General features: G+C 39.4%; 1 protein-coding gene across 1 annotated transcript; it reads right to left on the reverse strand.

The window, feature by feature from the left end:
• Window positions 1-84: 84 nt before the first annotated feature.
• On the reverse strand, window positions 85-13553 carry rab4b (RAB4B, member RAS oncogene family). Its single transcript, XM_042486887.1, has 8 exons — window positions 13406-13553; window positions 9161-9241; window positions 7664-7778; window positions 7293-7355; window positions 4815-4969; window positions 4559-4654; window positions 4253-4429; window positions 85-3407 (listed from the first exon to the last, which is right to left on the reverse strand). The coding sequence occupies exons 1-7, from the start codon at window positions 13419-13421 to the stop codon at window positions 4314-4316; spliced, it is 642 nt and encodes a 213-aa protein (XP_042342821.1). The 5' UTR covers window positions 13422-13553; the 3' UTR covers window positions 85-3407; window positions 4253-4313.
• Window positions 13554-21770: the final 8217 nt, after the last annotated feature.

The raw sequence follows: 21770 nt of genomic DNA on the forward strand, positions 1-21770 counted from the left end.
GGGTTCATGTTAAAGTGAGTTCTTTGACATGAACCTACAAGACACAGATATTAACATTAACATCCAGGAGACTGGTGACAGGGGTTAACTGAAAAAACAAGCAGTTTACTGGGAATTGCATATTCATTACAATCAATGAGCAACACTCACCCTCAATGGACAATAGACAAATCTTATTTACAGCAGCGGTTACTTGAGATGTACAGTAGTATTTTGGGTTGATTATATAACATTAGTTACAAAGCAACAACTGAGTTGGATTGCGTTCATCACATGATTGAATCCACACAGGAAAGGAAGTTTATCGTATGGGTATTTTGATGAGTGCTTAATATGAACTGTACAATAAATACATACAGATAAATGCACGCTGATTTAACAGCACTCGACCATTTATGTGACTCCATAACTGAGTATAAATGCCAACTTGCGAACACGAGAGATCAGAGCTTCTGACGGCCTCCTACAGCTCAGGAAGTGAACATCCTTTCATCGCCACCTCCACGTCAGCAGCGGGCAACAGACTAACTAAACCTCAGACAGCAGGAGGTGTCACCGCTACAGCAGCCTTGCCTCATTACGGCAGAGATCAGATTAACAATCTCAGTTTTTATTTAGTAAGAAATGATAAACATATACTATTAAAATCTTTATTACAGCATACTGTTCAAGTAAAATAAAATGTACAATTCTATAGTTGCAGCATATAAACAAAACATGAAAATCCAAAAGTAAAAGTGCACTTGCAGAAGGAGAAAAACTATCACACAATGCCAATATTTTATGAAAACTACATTTTTTTTGACCATTTGTCTCTCTTGATATACTATACTATCTCATGTTTGCACTCTTTCCCTTCAGTGTGCTGGCTCACTTGAGCTTAAAACGCATACGGTATGTCTGGGAGGATGTATGCGAACACTTGAGACATCAGAAAACAGTTTTGCAGACAGTTAGTTTTGATCTCCTCTTGGCTGGGTCAGTATGACCTGCTCTCAGTGGTTCAGACAGAAGCAGTGCCGTTGACTCAACAGCAGGGCGGGATGTTTTTAAGTTATTAAGTCGCAACCTCATTCTCCTCCGGCAGCACTACAAACCATGCCGTCAGTGCTGCATGGAAAGAGGAAACCGTGTTCAAGTGGAAATTCCCTGTTTCTCTCTGGGGCAACACAGGGTCTGCTCTGAGGAGAAAACATCTGGGTCGGCTCGGCAAACTCGGTGACATTTAGTAGCGGAGCAGCTTCAACAAAGAGAAGTGAAAACTACCTTGGAGGTTAAAAACAGCTTCCTGAATTTAATCAAGGTGCCTTTACAGCCTTGCATGCTGAAACAGTGCCAAGCCTCTGTGAGGGAACTGAGTGGGCAGCTGAAAGTTCCCCCACACATGGCACTGAGGCAAAACCAACTGTGGTTTCCTGTGACGTCCCTAACGCAGATTGTGCGGCGTGAATTAAAGGGAGGTCAAAAAAAAAAATGGAGTAAAAGCCCAGCAGGAGGAGTCAAAGGCAATGTTAGTTTTGAAAAGATTGATGACCCTTTCTTAAACTTTACACTGTGACAGGACCGGAGACACTGGGACTTAACTATGGGCTAAATCTGATGATGTGAATCTACAGATGTTGGGAACTTTGGAGTAAAATAAAGAGCAAAGACTCTTTTTTTTGTGCTTTTAACTTAACCCACAGGCTCATTTATGTTAGAATGGAGTGGTTGGACTGTTCCCTTTGACAGTTTAGAGATATGATGAAGAATAATATACTGTAGATCCACAATATCAAGTATATCACGAAGGGCAACACTTATGCCATAATAGTGCATTTTTATGCAAATCAAAAAGTCAAATGACTCAATGTCACACACATCTCAGATACCCCTTTTCCATTACATTGTCTCTTGATCTTGAACTGGTTCCGTTTAGGATTCCTGGAACCTTGGTGCTGTCTAGCGAACCATCAGTTTTGTGTGGAACCATTAAAATCAAGGACGTGTCATCAAGAGAGGGTCTTGCACAATGCACAACAGAACTTAACAATAGAAGCAAAATCACAGATTACACTGATTCCCTACAAACTATTGTCCTGTTATTACAGATGTTTGTTTTGACCCCCAAAACAAGCATGAACCGACTATTAAAAAGACCATTTCTCACTTATTTCCCGACAATTTCTCACTTTACTTCTCCATTATTGCCTGCTCCATCCGCTCTTTCCATTCTGTCATCACGGTTTGCACTTCAAATCACGGAAAACCTGCAATTTTTTGGTTCCCGCTTCAAACCAACTTTTCAGCTTCTGAACCAATTTGTTTTTGGTCGAAATGCTCTTAACAGTTAAAATTAGGTGTGGGAACCAGAAAGGAACCAGTTCAATGTTGGTGGAAAAAGGGTAAGAGCGGGTAAAAGAACTGGGCTCTACATTTGGACCTGTATGACTTTAAAAATCTTAACTACAATTAAAGGGATACTATGCAGGATTGTCAATTACTTTAAAATGGGTACACATCCATCAATGTGCACACACTGAAATTGAGATAAAAATAAGAAAACAAAGGCAGAGGGCCTTCAGAGTCCGCAGAAAAATTACACTGCCACACACTGAAAGTGGGTCATTTGTGATGATTCAGAGGGATTACTTCTGTATGACTCTTTACGTTTTTTTCTGGGAAAATCCTGCATAGTATATCTTTAAACTCACTGATCATCTATTTCCATTTGGATCAGGAAAAAATATTGGACAACAGCTGCAGAAACCTTTACAAATTTACATTGTATCTGAATTTCAAAATATCTACAAAATTTCTAAAACAAAATCTGTGCATGTTGACTTCATTTTACTTTTAAGAGGATACGTTTTTATCACGTAGTCACCATCAATGACAGGCTGATTTTACGAAAAAATACAGTCGACTCAATTAATGGATAATAAAAAAGTAATTTTTAACAAGTGCAGTTGCGAATATTGAAACTCAAAAGCGCTGACCAAACTTAACATGAATCATAACCAAATAGGTCGCACAATGAATATGAATAAAATTGTTTACCAATAATAATTTACAAACAGTGATGTGCAAACAAAAAAGCATGTAGGTGTTACTAAAACCAGAATGAGAAGCAAAGAAATTAAACAACAGCAGGGCAACCCATACGCACAACCCGTGACTCAGCCTTGTCTGGTAAGTCACTGAGAAATCTTTTTTTTAAGAATTAGACTCTTCTTCATGATCCCAGCGTGTTCACACTGAGGGGTTTCCCTGCCCACACACAAGGACAAAGCTCACCCCCTCAGGTTAGGAGTAGAGAGTCTTACCAGAGGTCAGGGGTCAGGGGTTGCAGTGACCACTCATCCAGGTGATCCAAGGTGTGTGAGACTGCAGAGAGGACGGTCCCACACACCGAAAAACACCTGGAGCTGGAGAAGAGAGAGGAGACAAGAGGATGATGACTGTCTTTGCCGTTATCTATTCTATACTGAGGCAAGAAACAAAAGAGAGAGAGATTACAGTTTAAGTCTCGTAGCAGGGTACCCACACATTTTCATAGACAAAATCTCAAAAATCTCAAGGACCCAATATGAGCTTAAGCTGACATAGTAATGTTTTCATTATGTCGTAATACTTTTTTTTCTTTCCCGACTTACTTGGTGATATTCAAACACATCAGATTCAAACTCTATTCAGACATAATTTCAGCAAGCTGGCACACATGGAGGGAGAGACGGACTGCGGGGAGAGCGTGAAGCGATGAATGTGATGGAAGATGAAAAGTCACCTCCGACAAATATTAGAGCTATGTTACATCCACGGCTACAGAAAATACATTTGCTGTAATGTTACATGGAAAGTTATCCAAGGAAGATTTCTAAAACAACTTCACTACACACAACAAAATTCCATGACTTTTCCAGGATTTGCATGACTGTGGGACCCTTGTCCTAGGCCATGTTCAGACTTTCAGCCCAAATCTTTTTTTTTGGCATCTCCAGATTATATCTAGATTGGTTTTAGGAAGTCTGAACAGCGAAAAAAAAAACCCAAGAAACACATGAAATGCTCTTGTTGCAATTCTGATTCAAACCACATTTGGAGGTGGTTTGAAATGCAATTCCAATCACTGCTGAACTTGGATTTAATTAAATGCAAATAACATTGTGGATAGTCAGTCTTCAAGATCTGATTAGAGAAACAAATCTGATTTGCCTGCTGTGTGAACTTATTTAAAAGTCGCACCAGCTTGAGTTGATGACACACCACTGACCTGTAGGGGGCGTCCTGTCTGTGCGGGCCTGTGGGCTGAAGTGAGGATGGGGCTCCGACCCCTAGCAATTACACTGCTGCTTATTCTGTGTGGTGGTGCCTCTTGGCTGTCGCAGCTGCCTTAACGAAGCATCTCCATACTGGATACCTGAACCCATCCTCTCCGGGTCCAACTCACCTTTGAAATGAACCATAACGAGAAATGTCAGCAATGCAGATAAACTGGTAAACAGTTAGACTAGATGCAGATCCACAGGGCTCATGCAGTCGAGCAGAGCTCTGAAGTGGTGATAAATGAGCGGGGTACCTGAATCTATCTTGTTGAGGATGGTGCGAGCGCACTTGAGGAAACCCTCCTCGACATTCTCCCCTGTCAGAGCGCTTGTCTCCAGGAACATCAGCTCTACGTAAAAAAAAAAGAGCACACATTCAATGTGGAGAAAACAGAAAGAGTAGAAAAGACAGGAGAAACAAATGACAGGATGTGGTGGTACAAATTATTTAAAGAAAGCAGGGAGATCGACACTTTAAACGTGAGACAATATAGATTTATGACCAATTACCATTTTCTTGAGCAAAACGTGACGCTTCCAGGAAGGTCACCTCTCTGTCTGCATCCAGGTCTTTCTTGTTGCCGCACAGGATAATAACAATGTTGGGGCTTGCCAGAGTCCGAGCATCTGTCAACCAGTTGGTTAGAGCGTTGTATGTCTCCCGACTGTAAGACAAGACAGGAAAAATGGATTATTGTGTGACATAATTAGTTTATTGTTTGGTCTTATGGATCAGAGTGTAACATGTTAAGCTCAAGGGTCCAAATGAAATACATACTTTGTGTAGGTGGGCCTTAAAGTAATCTTAACTTTGTGTGTACAGTAATAAACAGTTTTCGATTTCAAATTAATCTTTTAAATTATCATTTAAATTCTCAAATATGAACCTACTTATTTTACTTTTCCTGCTGAAATAGATTCTTCCTTTATATTAACACCTACCTCAGTTATATCACGAGGACTCTGTCTTCAAAGGGTTACTTTGTGCAAATATAAAATGAAGGATCTTCTAGGGCTTGAGGGTGTTAAAAAATGTGTAACTTACCGAAATCAATAAGATGTTTAAGATCCAGTGTGTAGGATTTAGTGGCATCTAGCAGCTGAGGGTGCAGACTGCAACCAATTGAAACATCTACTGCCTGCCGAGCGTGAAAGACAACTACAGAGGCCGAAAGAAAACACAAATGTCCCTATCTAGCAGTGTTTGGTTTGTCCATTCAGGGCTACCGTAGAAACAACACGACAGACTCCGTGGAAGAGGACCTGCTCGGTATGTAGCTCTATGTAAATGACACATTCTAAGAAGACGAAAACACAATGATTATTTTCAGGTGATTTATACAGTTAAAAACACAGCTATGAATATTATATTTCATTTCTGCCAATAGATACCTCTAAATTGTACACACTGGACCTTTAAATCTCTGGGTGGATATTATTTTGTCTTTCTTCTCAACCCCCTAAAAAGGTTCATGGTTGGTTGGTGGGTGACAGAGAGGTAATTTAATGTGTGTATGGTACGGACGAAAAAAGACTTAACTTTGTAACATAATTATAAACTATTTAGAGCGGGTTGACCCTGCAGTGACCCTGCACTATAGAAATGTTTCCATTTTTTAATATTAACTATTTCACCCTCTCTCTCTTTTAAAACTAATTTCCAAGTCACTTTCTAGTCACCTTTGTGTTGGTCGTAAGTTGGCCTTTTAGCCATGTTCTCAAAAGAAAGCAAACTATTTGCTCAGGTTTCAAATGTTTAAATGCACCGTGAAAGGCACCTGAAGACACAAACTGATGTTCTAGGTTTGCAAGGATTAATAATGACACAGAAAAGATTCCCGGCTGGATGGCAGTTTTCTGTGTGTCATTCCCTTGCTCTGCTCTCTCTCTCTCTACTAACACATAAAGGCACAAAATGCATAAAAAATAATCTTCAACAAAAACAACTTTCATGAAAACTTCTTTGGGTTGAAGCCACTTGTCACCATGGAGACAGGACCCTGGTGTCCATGGAAACGTGAGGCCAGTGAGGTTAGCAGAAGGGTGTGGGTCAGCAGAGTGATGTTTAACAGCTGCTTTCCCAAACAGCCAAAGAATGACGTCACTCCTCATTCACATGCAGCTGCAATCTGATGCACACGCTCTCTCTCGCTTTCAACTGCTTTCCTGTCCATCTTCCTGCTAACCTTTTCACCAGTGAAAAGTGATGAATGTCTCAATCCTCCATTCACTTCTCTCCCTCTCACTTCACTCGTCTTTTCCATCCCCCCACTCTCTCTGTCTTTTTTCCTCAGGTGACACGTGCTGTGATGGACTTGAGCTATCCCGACTGCTGCTGCCTGCCAGAGGATGCCTCTATATTAGAGCTCCTGCCACTCTGCACTCCATCTCTCTCTGCACAAAGGCCCATACCTTCTTACGAACACAAACTGTATTACATTCCTGTCTCTCTGCATTACTGCACTCGCTCCATCTAGATTTCACAACTCCTCTGTCGCTACACAAAGCTTAAAAAACATGGGTCTGTGAGTTGGTTCTGGTATTCAATTTTCACTGTATGGGTTACAGTACATCAAATTGCACAGTTTCTGGAGGAGGTATGTTTTTTTGGGGGTTTTGTTACAACTCACGGACTGAAAACAACAATATGTGTAGATGCTAATATAAATAAAATGAAACACTATTCACAGTTAAGCTTCATGGGTCAGTAAATTTCAATTTCAAGTCTATCCAGATCCAATCTAACACCTGAAAATAAAACTGCTGTGAATGTCTAACCACAGAGTTTTTTTTAATGATTATTTCCTTGTTTAATAAGGAAAATTGATCAAGTCTTGGAGACATTTACTGCACTGGCAGGAAAATGTAAGCACTATGCTGGGGTCTATATCTCACAATATGAAGAACATAATTTGTAAATGACAAAAATGAGCAGCACAATCAATACAGGGAAAGGCAGAAGGACAGTAAGAACAGTGGTCGTTTTACCTGGTAATATCATAAACGAGGAGTGCTCCAGCTGCTCCTCTGTAGTAGCTGCGTGTAACAGAACTGTTGAGAGAACGCAGAGATCTTGGTTAAAATAATGTATTGAGGACAACAACGTCAGCTAGTGCGATATGGCAGGGGAATGTGGGTAAGAAACTGTCCCTTGCTTTTATCTATTATCATCAGTCAGATACTTATTTATTCAAAAGAAGCTGCTCAGACTGAGAGGTATGAGACTGTGGCATCTCCACATTCCTTTTGGAGCTGAACGCTGCCAAAAACTGCACGTGTACTCACTTAGTAATTCGTGTTCACCTAGTATTTCTACAAAGTTTGCCAAACCCTTAGCAGTAAATATTGCAGGCGTTTACCGGAATCGTTCCTGCCCAGCGGTGTCCCAGATCTGCAGTTTGACTGTCTTTCCACCAACATTGACCACTCTGGAACCAAACTCCACGCCAATGGTGTGGTTGGAGTCCTGTTTAACTGCAGCAGGAACAAAAAGAGAAAATTAAGTGAAAAGGAGGGAAGGTGAGATAAGACCACAGCAGAATAGCTAAAAGCACAGTTCAAAGCTCTAGCAATGCCATTATGTGTCATTTCCCCAGCAAAATGATGTGTTGTTTAAACAGAAGTGGAGACGACACTTTCAGCTCTGCTCTTACCTCTAATCTATAATATGCTGGTGTGTTCAACTGTAATCTTCAAACAGCTCACATCCACATTAAAGACTAAAGGGAGTCTAGATTAGATTAACAGTGCCAACCTGCCCCCGCCCTCCTCTCTCTCTCTCTCTCCCATAGCAGCACAGGGACTCAACGTGTCTTTAATCAAATTTCTACAAGCATATGTGTGAGTGAAACAAGTTTTAATTATGAGACATGAATTATACTTATTGGTTTGGTGACTTTCTAGCTTATGTATCAACATCTCCACAGTTCTAAAGTTCAGAGGATAGTAAACATGTTTTGTTATGATGAATACACTGATGTTACAGGTTTATTACAGACAGTGGAGAAATGCAATTGAACATCGTGCAATAAATCCTGACTTTGTGAAGCTTATGATGTTCAGTTTCGTTGACACTGTTAGAGAGGTGTACATTTAACTAACTTTTTGAAGCCATTGTTGGCTAAGGTGTTACATTTACATTTAAAGATTTATACAATTGGAGTCAATTTGTGGAAATTATCTAGCAGAACAAAGCATGTAAGTGTCATAAATGTTTATTTGCCACAGAACTTATTTCCTGCAATAATCATGTTTTCATTGAGGGAACTACAGTGGCATTAACTTCCAGGTTGGCCTACAAATTGATGTCATCCCTGCAGCACTTTATTGCAATTTCAACATTAAAAAATTATAGCTAGAGATTTTTTTTCAGGGTAAAAAAAAAAACTCTTATAAATTAAAACATAGACAAATTAAAAAAAAAAACACCCATCAAAACAACAAAAGTGCATGAGTACATCGACAAACCTGATCAAAAGAGAAGATCTGAGTTTGAATTCAACTTAAGTGCATTTGGCAGAGAAAACAAGATGCAAATACGATCAATGAAAAAAAATCTTGTGTGAATGTTAGGAATCTAAACAGACACAATTAATCCTGTCGTTTTGGTTTGACTGATCACGGAGGTCAATGAATAACTTCCTCAGAAGGACTTCTTTTAAAAAATTCAGGAGTGTGTAACCTCACAGCAGAGTGAGAGGCTTTATTATCTCTGTGTGTGAGGCATTAAACAACTCATTAAATCAACGCTAATTGTGAGCATGTCAATTTCTGTGTGTCTGCGTAACAGCCCAATTATGTTTTCACTCTTATGCTAACCTGATGTGACTAATAAGCCTTAATGAGGCAAAACTTACACTTGTTCTCAATGAACTGGTGGAGGAGGCAGGATTTCCCTGTCCCAGCGCTGCCAATCACCAGGAACTTAAACAGGAAGTCTGCAAGCAGAGGAGAGAAAGTAGAGCTCAATGCAACGACGGAGTCAGGGGAGGACCTGCTGCTCTTTGCACTTCCATCCTCGGAGACAATCCTTAGATTTCCTCTTAATCCCACTGATCTTCTAGTCACACAGCATCCAACAACCCCAAATTAGCCTCCTAATCACAACGCCTCACATGTAATCAGTACAACCTGCTACTTATGATTCAGATTGGATATTCCTGTTTGTCTGAGGTGAAAATTACTGTGTTTGAAGACTTGAAAAAGCACCAGAAATTAATACCACATGAGCAAAGCAAAAGCTTTAGAGTTATTGAACATGGCTTAGGGTTAACTGACTTGCGCAGGGACTGAATGGCGCCAGCTGGCTGTACAGATGTTGTTGTGGAGAGTGGGCTTTTGCTCTGGAGTACAACCCAACCCACACATATGATCCCGAGCCCAAATGACTCAGGTCGCTGACATGCCAGGCCATTCACTGACAGTACAGACAGCCTTTGTGTGCTATAAACAAAGATAGTACCACGGGCACTTACATATGTAGGATGCACCTCAGTTCCAACTTGTTATGAAACAATGTAGTGAAATTGAAAGAGTGCGTATATGTGTGAGCATAACTGTGTCTATGTTTGTGAGTGATGCACAGAAAGGTAGAAAAACAATGACAGGAAGGTCAGTGACGTAACAATGATTACAAACTACATGTTTCCTCCTGACAGCCTGCTTCAGTTGGAATTTGAAGACAGGACGCAATGTCTGTTTAAGCTTAAGCACCGGCTGTGGAGGCAAGAAGTGCTGGCCTGGCAAATGATTAGCGACAACTGTTTATATTACCAGCTAGGTGAACACTCTGCGAGTATTCAGCTCTGCCCAATTTCAACAGAAACATTAGGTTAGAGAAAAAAAGTGGAGCAGATGAGGTTGATCTTTAGTTCCTGTGTGACATTTAAACTTGTTATGCTAGTGCTCTGTGAGTCACCTTTATCGGCCAACACATACCACTGCCAGCTCAGTTTAAGGTGCACCTTTGTTTGTTGAAGCGGGTGCTTTCTCAAGCGACACGAGCTGGAGGTCAAATTCACCATAACAGAACTGCTTAAGCAATGCGAAAGAGCCTACAAGCACTTACAGTTTTCTTCTGCAACAGCAGTCAACGTTACAACCACACGTTGTCAACGGTCGTGACAGCAGAACTGCCAAAATCAAAAGCTAACAGCTCGGTTTTAAAAGCTTGCCTCAGCTTTTTAGTGTCTTCCCAGACATCACATATTCCCATGTGAGATCTGCATACAACAATCAAGCTGTCAATATGTCAGAGCAATTGGGAGAGAAGAACGCAGCACTGCCCTCTCAACAGCAGCCTTTCAGGCTATTGTATTCTTTACACATCAATATTAAATAACCCCGGAGAGAACAGACTAACACTGTTATCTGCATTCACTTACACTGTGACAACATTTAACACACTCAGGCCCAGATCTACGGTTTACGTCTGATGTGTCCTCTGATCTAATGACAAGGTGCACAGGGCATTTGCACCTGAAGTTACATGAGATGTTTGCCTCATTGGAAATATTGTTAGCTAGTTTTTTATTTTCGCATTGAATTTAAATGTACTTTTACAATGTGTTTCTTTTGCACCACATCTCGATGCTTTTGATGTTTTGTGTAGAGCACAAGACAGAAGGAAATTATGGAAACTGAAAAGATCAAATGGACACATGATACAAAAATTTACATGTGACAAAGGCCAAAATCCATGTCAAGCAACACGAGTGTCTGGTTTTGTTCTGTTTTTTCATTAAGAGAATGGACATTTTCCAATATTTTATGACATTTTATAGACTTAGTCATTAATCAAAAAAAATACTTTTAGATCAGTCAATCAAAAAAAAATTGCAATTATGAAAATTATTATTTCCGTTATAATTAGTAATTATTATTAGTAATGATTATAACTAATTATTAATAATTAGTTGCAGCTCCATTATCTACTCACATGTTGCCTAAAAGGAGCAATATAGACTATAGAAACAAGTAAGCTCAGTTGTTCTTCAACAAAAACAAACTGTCCAGTGACACAAAAGTGTCCAGTAGGGTTGCAAAGATATGATATTTTCAAAATACGATAACTGTCTTGATATCACAGCTTCATGGTATACTGTATTACGCAATTGCCATTATCATTATTAGTTACAATGACTCTTAATGGAGTGAAAACATAAGTTTGTTTTTTTTGGTTCAACCAATAATAAGTGAGAGTTGTGCAATGCTCTGTCCGGTTGCATATATTTTTCAATACTGTAAAAGAGCATATGTATATGGTCTGTAAACCATCAATTTTCATACCATGGTATACCTTAAAACTGATGTATCGCTGCAAGCCTAATGTCTACTATATTTTGCTTTTTAAAAGTAGCAGCTGTCTAATTCAGTATTGCATAGGCATTTAAGAAGTGCAAGATTATAATATTTACTATTTCCTAATAAAAATCACATTCCTCAAGAAAAACTAATGAAAGAGTGCCATACAGATCAAGGACCAAATGAATTAAAACATACAACAAATTCCCTTGGGGCCCATCTAGCCTGGCCATGTACTTATAGCGTTCATATTGCTTTTTGCCAGTTCCACTACTGGTCCTCCAGGAGCGCAGACAGCACAGGAGACTGAGACAGAAATCAATAAGAGGCTATTACAACTACCATTAGCGCTGCCACTTTTACCTAAATACTGCCCACTGGGATAAAGTTTCATACAAGGAGTGAAGGAGACAGGGTACAAGTAGAAACAGATGGAGGGGGTGTGTAAGAAAGAGAACAGCGGGAGAGAATTATGGCGTGCCATATCGAAATAAATGAGTCTACAGTGTCAGGCCTCTCGTGCTGCTATACTGTAAGGCAGAGACATGTTGAATTTATATATGGAGCACAGTTGTAGCTTTCTGTCAGTAGTAGTAGTGTTCTGTATAATGTCAATTCTTAAAGACAGGCAAACTTGTCTTCTGTCAGCATTACCATGAAATGTACAGTACTGTGCAAAAGTCTTAGACCACCATGAATTTGCTGTTTGAGCAAAATTGTAATGAGAATTCATATATATTTATTTTTCAGTCTCCATTACAAGATACAAAAATACAGGGCCCATGTACAATACATTACAACACCCAATACATCTGAACAACATGGCTTCTTTAGACTGTAGTCAATATTTAGTGTGACACATGGAATCGTACAATTGACTGCTAAAGCAATCAATATGAACTTTAATGAAACCTGAGGATTAGTTCTGTAAATCTAATATTGTCTGCCCTAGAGAGTTGAAGACATGCTAGGTGGAAAGGGAGATCACTCCAAATACTTGCAGTTTTAGCCCGCTGAAGCTGTTTTATTCTGAAATATTTGCGTTTTGAATACTGCATACATATTTCCTGTATGTTAGAGTTACGTTTTAGTTTAACAAACAAACAGACAAATAACTTCTCAGAAATAAGTATGCACGAGCACTATACCCTTGATAGAATAACAAAGTTTAAGGTGGCGTAAGACTTTGGCACAGTACTGTAGATGATCTAAAGTGAAATTACTCGGATTCAGGATGTGAACAGCCTAACTGCAGCTGTTCTACAGGTAAGCGGATCGCAGCCATCTAACTTCCTCATGTAGGCCTTGTAGCTAAGCGCTACCTGATAAATAAAATTACACAGCACCTAAAAGATAAACGCAACATTATTTTAGCTCGCAAGTTCACCCAATCTGCCTAAATTCGATGCTCTCGGGATACCTGAGCTCCTGCAAACACACTCTTCATGTACTGACATGCTTCTGGAGCTCTGTGCGTGAAGTTTGTGCAACTTTTACCTGGAAATGCATCACCATATGTTTGTCACTGACTGTTTAAGGGGCCGTGCAAATCCCCATAAGCAGGACAGAGGCGTCAGTTAACACATACGAAACACACACAGTATAACAGTTTCTCTGAATGACATGTCAACAGCAAACGTTTGTCATCACTACCAAAAGCCACAGACACGGTGAGGTGGCAGCCTAAGCTAACATGTAGCTAGCTAACTAGCAACGTTGCTAAGAGCCAGTCTGTCTCATCAGTGTGTGTCACGGCTAGCAAGCATGAAATTACAGCCTGCCGCCTCGCACAAACATACCGTATGTCTCAGACATGTTGACCCTCGCTGTATGAAGGACTCAACCGGGTTTTTTTAATGTTCTCTTGGTACTGTGACGGCTGTGTGCTCGCTGGGTTCACACCTCTTCACGGTACTATGATGATGAGAGGTTGACTCCTTCCTAGCTTCTTTGCTCCGACCACAACACCGCAGCTGCGTGCTACGTCATTCATCGTCTAGCGTTACCTTCTCGTGCAAGAAGACGCGTGGGAATTTTTAAAGATCAAACGCAAACAACCCGACAAAAGTGGTCAAAATTATCTGTGCTTTCTTGGAATAAAAGAAATTTGATGAGTTGTGGACCGTACACGTCTCATATTCTGTCTGTGTGTCCGAAATCAAATTAATGTCCTTGTTAATCAAATAGAAATTAGTTCAAAGTGGCTAATTTATAAATTCCCCACTATATTCGCACGTATGTTCTTCGGTTTCACGAAAATGTCTGCCCGTTAATTAAGAGGTAAATCAAGAGGTACCAAAATAGCAATTTTCAGTTTTCATTTTACTTCAATTTTACTTGATAAGTCTTCGTTAGTACAGAGAAGAAAGTGTTCACTAAGAGAACTTCAAGGCAGCATTAGTCAGATTCTCACCACCTTCGTCATTTCTCACTGTCACTCAAAGCTGTCTTTACTTAGTCTCCAGAATGATAGGTTTGATTACGTTATTTCCATTTTACCCAGTCTAAAATGAAACATTATTGATACTTCTATAAACTTCTATTTGTCTGTATTTGCAACAGCAAGCCACAGGGTGGCAGGCCAAGATAAAGGGATTTCAGATCTAAAATGTCTGGAGACAGCAAAGTGAAATCTAACATAAGTCAGCCTCAACAAGACAAGACATAACATAACAATTTTGGCTCATTTCCAGGCCATGATTATTGTATATATTATTATGTCAGATAACCATGCAGCGCTGTCTGAAATAATAGTTAGCAAATGTAATCATAATCATAAATAAATTCAACAAATTGCCATGATTATTACTACCGTTCCTAGAATTACTAGCTGTGCTTGCTTACGATAAATAATATAATAGTTTTATTTATTTATTTATTTCTGGGTGGAAGACCACCTTGCTTAATTTGTAATAATAATAATAATAATAATAATAATAATAATAATAATGATAATAATAATAATAATAATAACACATAATTTATTTATTTAATTACTTTTTGAGGAATCAAACTTGTGGCCACTGCAGCAAGGACATAGCCTTTGTGCATGGGGCGTCCGCTCTTCCAGGTGAGCATGGTGATCCCGATTATGTTTTTTTTTTTTTTTTTTTTTGCATTATTTCTTGTCATATTATTTCTTCTTATGTTACACTGTTGTACTTCAGACATCAGATATTAAATTGCACTAACTCCAATATCTAGGCCAACTCCCCCAAGCATGCAGTGTCAAAATCTGTGGTTCAGGGAGTTTTGGATAAATGTGGTGTCTTTGGTAAAAGATGACTACTTTTCCCCTGAAATCATTGCACAGAAATGTCTTTAGAGGTTTTAGAGGAATGAGAAAAATGTCTGTTTTTTTGTTCTTTGCTTATTCATTCATCACCTTTCCATACCTGCATACGCATACACAAGCGCTCACACAGAGCCCAGGGCGTGGAGTGCAGGGCCGCCCAAGGGCAACAGGTGATAAATTACAGAGCCCTTCCACTCTGCTACTATCTCTCCCAGTTCCTCCCTGCCTTTGTTCTGCTTTGGCAGATCCCGTCATCCTCCCCGGCCTTGTTAAAAGCTCTTTTCACTAAGATTAAAGACAGAAGGAAACGCAAGGCTCAGCGTCGTGTGGGGGCACGGATGTTTTCCTAAGGTGGGCTACAAGAAAGGCTGGCGTCAAAGACCGGCAGAAAGAAAAGAGGGAGCTTTTTGATTCCTTTCTTGGTGCTCATTGTGTCTCCTTTGTCCTTTTTCTTGTCCTCTTGCAGGTGTCATCATCAGAGCTGATATCTGTTTGGACTGCAGAGCAAACAAGATGCTCATACACGTGTCTGGCTGTGGGTTGTTAGGGGATTTTGACCTGAGACTATCCTGTCACGAATACAAAACAGCAGAGAGGCCAGCTGGACTCACCTGCTTTTAGGAAGACATGGAGGGGGTAGGGGGGGGCTTTCATACCCCGTCCAGACAGTTTCAATCCAAGATCAAAACAAATGTGCTCATAATGAGCAGACTGGGGAAGCCCCACATAAACCCACCAACAATCACAATGTTTACAACTAACAATGAGTCATTTTCCAGAGGATAATGTGAGTAGAGAGACAGGTGGGCTCTGCGGTTGGCTGGCATGCACATATAAAGGTGTTTGTTATATGACGAGTCACAAGCCATACAGTAAAACACAGGGATGCCAAACTACCTGCTGTTTTATGTACAGACACAAAGGAATTCTATGGAGTAAAGCCTATTAAAACACATGGTGGTGTAAACATAGCCAAAGGGTGTGCATAAATTAATGAGTTGAAACAAGAATTCATTTCACCTGTAGAGGCGCTGTGGCTGCATAAACTGAAAAATCACACATGAAAAACCCAACTGTCAAAAACTGAATGAGACTCCCAGACAGACGGTTATGTGTGTTGGAGTGGAGAACGAACAGTACGGCTCTGATTCAGACTGAGGGGGTGTATTTATCCACATACCTACTCTGCACAGTAGCACTTGAGCAACTGTTTGTTTGCACGCTAGGGCACCTCACTGTACTCCACTCTGCACTGCCACAGTCAGTTAAACCTCTTGTAGGTCACCACACATTGGAACAGAAACCCCAGGCTATTTGACTTACTGTAAGTAAAGGGAATGGGAGACTCACATCAACAAAGGAGGACTGCAGTCTTTGAAATGAGCGGGAAGAATGAGAGAGCATCTCTTAAAGTCATACTGAGGGTTACACATAAAAGAGAAAGGTCGGGTATATCAAGTTCCTTTTGGCTGACATCTCTTTCATCTTTCCATTATCAAGACAGATGTAATGTTGTCAGCTATAAATAGACTACAACCATGTATGCTGCATTTTATCTATGGAAATAAGACCATAATGGGATGGCTATCTTATCATGCCCACATTTTACTGACAGCAGAGGTTCATTGTGGTATTTATTTTTCCTCCATTCTCTATACTCGCTTATTTTATATTTTATATTTTATATTTTTATCTTCTATTTTATCTGTTTTCTTTTTCTTTATTTATGTTGCACCAACCCACCAGAACAAATTCCTCGTATTGTGTTAACTATACCTGGCAATAAATCTTTTTCTGATTCTGATTCTGATTCTGATTCTGTAACATTTTCATCCAGCCCATGACAGAGTATCTTAGATTTTCAAGTTAGATATTAAATAGACCCTCTATAATCCACCAATCATGTGCATGGGGAGGAATGTGCTTCCATTTTAGTAGAATCAGACATCTGGCCAACAAGGTCATCAAGAATCAGGGCGAAGATTTCTGGAACAACTTCACCTACTTCCAAGGTGCATGGAGAAGGGTCATGGCAATTATAAAGGCCACAAGCTGAAACATGTTGATCTTTTCATAAAGTTGTCCTTGGGTGTTGCTGGAGTTTCTACGCTAATAAGTTCATGGGGGCCAGGGCTCACTGCGGGAGAGAAAGTGGCAGATAAAGAGTAAGGGGCAATGACCACATCATAAACCTTGCTTATACTTTCAAATATGTTTGAAATCATTGACATTAGGATATATTTAGGCCAGCCTGGCATTACTATGGAGACATTCTGTTATTTTATTTGACAACTTTTCTCGATTCATATTGTCCTGTAAAGATTAAACATCAGTGTGTTCTGACACTTTATAAAGGAGAAAAACTTAAAGAAAAAAAAGAGTTGAATTTAATCTTGGATTGGTGCAGATGCCCAACAGAAGTCAACCATTTCCCTTATAACAAGCAATTTCAACATGCTAAAAGACAACTTCATTTAAGGCCACAGCAGACAGAGTTATACAGTAATGATCAAAAATAGAACGAAGGCATCACAAGCTACTCAGAGGCCCACTAACCTATTGGTTTGTCACTTTTCATATTCACAGACTATGGGTGGGTTTTTTGCTGTGTCATTAATATAACTTTTAATTTGTCCGTTGCACACAAGAAAACCTTAAGTCATATCTTTTAAATTTGATCTACACAGCGACAGGCTTAAATGATCCACACAGTGTAAGTTCACTGTGTAGGTGGCCACGAAGAGTTACTGAAGTGAGACTAAGTTACAAAGGAACAGAAGAGTGTCGATGATGTTCAAGGATCCAAGCAAATCCAAAACAGCAACACCTCAGGCATCTCATAACAACCACAGCTTTAGACGTTAAGGGGATGCTAAAGGGTTAAAATTTAATGGAGCAAAGGCTGCAAGCTGGATCAGGCAGGTCAGTTGCACTGCTACGTTCACACATGGCAAACTCTGCTTGCTGCAACATATATTCAACTCATCCTCTGCAACAAGGCAGCCTTTTTTAGGTCATCAAAGCTCTCTGCCTAACACTTGAATAGTACCAGATGGCAGAGATTTTCTGTCAGTGTATATCTGTGGCGTCTGTTTCCAAACGTTTTTCTCACTGCAGAAAGGTTCAGGACCACTGATTCATTTCAACAAGCTTTTGTTACTCGGACTAAACATGGAGATCAGAAGTAGATCTCTCGGCTCTGTTTAGATGTTGTTTGTGCTCTTGGCAATGTTACTAATTATTGTTTCTCTAAATCTCAATTTAGCTTTTTGTATTCTTCAGGGAAAATGACGAGGTCACAGCCCAGACACCAAATATCAACTCGAAATCCACGACCACACGAGTTGGCTGACTGAACTAATGATTTACGACCCTTTTTTTTCATCCAGGTTCATATTGAGTTTATTCATATTTACTTGGCTATACTAGCAAAAAGAAATTTGAGCAAATTTTTATCTCTGATATGCACTAATTTGCCAGTTCATTAGGTCCACTTAACTATAGCTAATGCAGTCTCTACCAGTCCTGCAACAAATCCTACATTCATCAGGATTATAATGTTAAATTTTGATAATTTGTCCACCCTATCCATATCAACGTTAGGCTAAAGGTCTGTATGATTATTTGGTTGTTCAACAAATATAGTTTTCGGGGAGAAAGAGGTCATTTAAGTTCGAGATGTGGTCATGGATCAGAGGTTAACAGTGTGGACAGGACCGGCTGTGTTAGTGGAAAGAATCCCGCTGACCCCTCCAGTGGCAGATTGCTATCTCAACCCTGACAGCCTCCCACCATCTTCTACTGTCACTGCTCAAACCTCACCTCCCTTCACCTCCACACCACCAATTGTGCTCTCCTTCCGTTTTTCACACTGCTTCACCACAGCCTGGAGGAGAAAAGGAGGGCAGCCAAGTGTTGTTTGTGGTCAGCTGTTTGGAGCTGACAGGATGAGTTAGTGTTTTTTTGCTCTTGCTCTGCAGCAGTTTTTTTTAAAAACTTGGAAGTAAAATATTTAAAATAATGATAAAACAATAGGCCTTTTCTTTAAAAAAGCAAAGGTATAAATTATAACGTTAATGATGACTAAATTCCATTTAGCGTAGAGGGTAATAGATCTGGCATCTTGTTTTGTCCCCCCAAACTTTTTTTGATGTATTTCACTTGTGCTAAAATTCAAAAACTTTTCTATATCCGGAGAAAGCTTTTCATATAAAAATAAGACATTAAAGTACAAAAAGAGCGTTGTAGAAGACGAGTTGCGGTGAGAGATAAAAAAAAAAAATAATAGAAAAAAACCCCAATCAAATATAAAGGAAAAGTGATTCTAGGGGACAACAAAATAATAATAGTAAAAAACAACATTAAAAAACAATCATACATAAGGGCAAAATTATCTAAAAATCTAAAACCAAGGGGGTGATAAAAAAAAGAGCAACGACAAAAAATTGAACCTAATGGGAAAATGAAGTCTTGATGGGTATGGTGGAGTGACAAGGCCAAAGCCACTGGGCGAAGGACAGAACAAAACAAAAAAGATAAAAAAAAAATGAATTTTTTTTTTATGTTAACCAGGTTGTTTTGATTTCTAATGTGCTCAGCTCGGCACTGTTTGCTGGAGCAACGGAACAAAGTCTAAAACTGAATGGAACATACACCCCAAAAGAAAGCAATTATTAAGCATGTCACTGCTATCTTCCTGTTGAACATGAAATGCATTCTCTTTACAAGTTCACATTAAGTTGTTATTTTCACACATGGCATCAGTCAGTTGTGTAAAAGCTTGGAACCATCAGCCCAAAGTTATTGCTTTAATCATAAGGGTTAAAAAAAACATTACCGCATAATATTTTACTCAGCAACATGCTCTGATGTGTCCCTGTCTTCTTCTTGGCTCCATTAAAGTAATCAATCACAGCCTTTTGCCTCATGTAGTGACACATATTGACATATGGAAGGTCTTATCATCTGCACTCGCTGGATGTAACTTGTTATGGAATCTTTGCATGATGTCATTCATAATGTGTGGAATTCATACAAATCGGCTACGAAGATCATCTTGCAGGTAGAAAGGGGGTAAAAAGCCAGAGGCGTCACATCTCGCCTTTTCTAGAGCTGAGTGTCAGTGCTTGTTCTCTTTTCAGCTCCAAATATGAAGAACTCATATTTCTTCATTTAGGGGTATTCCGCAAATGTGATTGTCAGTTCATCTTTCAACATATGCTTAAAGTGAAAAGACCCCTCCAGAAAACATCAAGGAACATGCCAGAGTGCACGTACACAAAGGCTGATGCTTGCTGGGAAGAAAAGGCTCTTTCCTTTATGTTGTATCTGTATGTGTGCAGATGAGGGAGGAAATCCCTGCTGCCCACAAAACCTCACTACCTACAATCTCTCACTCCTGAATACATATCTAGTGTCTAAGTAGAACAAAAACAAACAGCCTAATTATTGGCTGTTCCATATGTGCTTTTGATGTTATCTTTTTCTTCCTGAAATTGCTTTCTTTGCCACTAACTCTTCTTTCTCAGAGGTTATCTCTCACGTTCTCATATACCTCCCTCAGGCCCAAACACATGCCAAACTCTTCCCTATCTTTGCAATTCATCTGGCTCTTGTCAAAAAGGCTGAGAATTTATCCCTTGCATTAAACTTTAATCCCAAAATTATTTAATTCTCTAATTTTGTCATGTTAAGACAACTTGTATTGCCAGTTAGCTATAATTTGTATGAAATAAATACAAATCCTGGTATGAAAGGATAATTATTTAGTGAATTCTTACAGCGGAGTGAATGCATGTTGTTAAAATAGATCCCAAACTCAAGTTGATAGAAATATAATAAAGCGTAGGACAAGAGGCACAATCTAGGTCAGTGGAACTTAATTAAATCCAAAAGAGTGTATGTGAGCCGGACCCCTTCTTCAAGTTTTGGCATTCACTTGTGTGCTCTTGCAAGTTCTCACTTGCCCTTGGCTGACCCTGCAGTGAGGTGTCAGTGAGAGAAAACAGTCGCCCCCTAAGGATGATGTCAGGGGCTGTGATGGATGACATCACTGGCCACAACACCCATATGTCCACAAATCAAAGAGATTTCTGTGCACATCCTCCCTGTGTCTGGGTAATTTTACCAGAATTACTCAATATATAAGTATTCTTGACTCAGTTTCTCACCATCTGTTCATTGGATATCGACACCAGTGCAAAAATAATACCGTTGACACAGTAGACATACAGTTATGTGGTTTTGTAATAGTGCAAAATAATGAAATGATAATAGATTAGTTAATTAGAAAGCAAGAAGGCCAATTAAATGTTGGTTCAAGCTTTTGAATGTGAAGATTTGCTGCTTTCAGTGTTTTTTTTTGTTTTTTTTTAATCACAGTGGAATTTATTTGGATTTTGGACTTTTGTTCAGCTGAAAAATGCAACTTCAAGACAAAACATTGGGTCATGGGACATTTTGATGGCCATTTTCACCCTTTTTTAAATCACCTTTAATAATAAAGACACTTAACAGAGACAAAAACAAAGTCAATTAAAGTGAGTTAAACATACAGAATAAATAAAAACAAGATCAGTCAAAGCAAGACTGACAGGTGTGAAATGTGGATAAATCAAACATTAAAAGCAGCTTCCAAAAGGTGATAACTAGGAAAAAACAACAAAATCTAAATACTTGACATTATTCCACGTAACACATACATCTTTAAACTTTCAAGAGCTTCTGACAATAACCTGAACAAGCTAATGTGTCCTAATTCCACCTCACAAAATCCCCTCTCTATTTGTAACAGGAGAGAGGGTCGCTGACCCCAGTTTGGCAAGTTAATCATGGCTAATGGGGACGCCCAAAGGCCCAGGTGTGCAACA

This window comes from Plectropomus leopardus, chromosome 5 (genome assembly GCF_008729295.1).
Source record: "Plectropomus leopardus isolate mb chromosome 5, YSFRI_Pleo_2.0, whole genome shotgun sequence".
Classification (NCBI taxonomy): Eukaryota; Metazoa; Chordata; class Actinopteri; order Perciformes; family Serranidae; genus Plectropomus; species Plectropomus leopardus.

Bases quoted from the DNA above. Each gene is read 5' to 3' on its own strand.
- rab4b (XM_042486887.1), bottom strand. The intron at 7,356-7,663 runs GTAAACGCCTGC...TTCTCTCAACAG, and splicing joins GCTGGGCAGGAACGATTCCG to TTCTGTTACACGCAGCTACT. The intron at 4,430-4,558 runs GTACCCCGCTCA...TTCATTTCAAAG, and splicing joins CCTCAACAAGATAGATTCAG to GTGAGTTGGACCCGGAGAGG.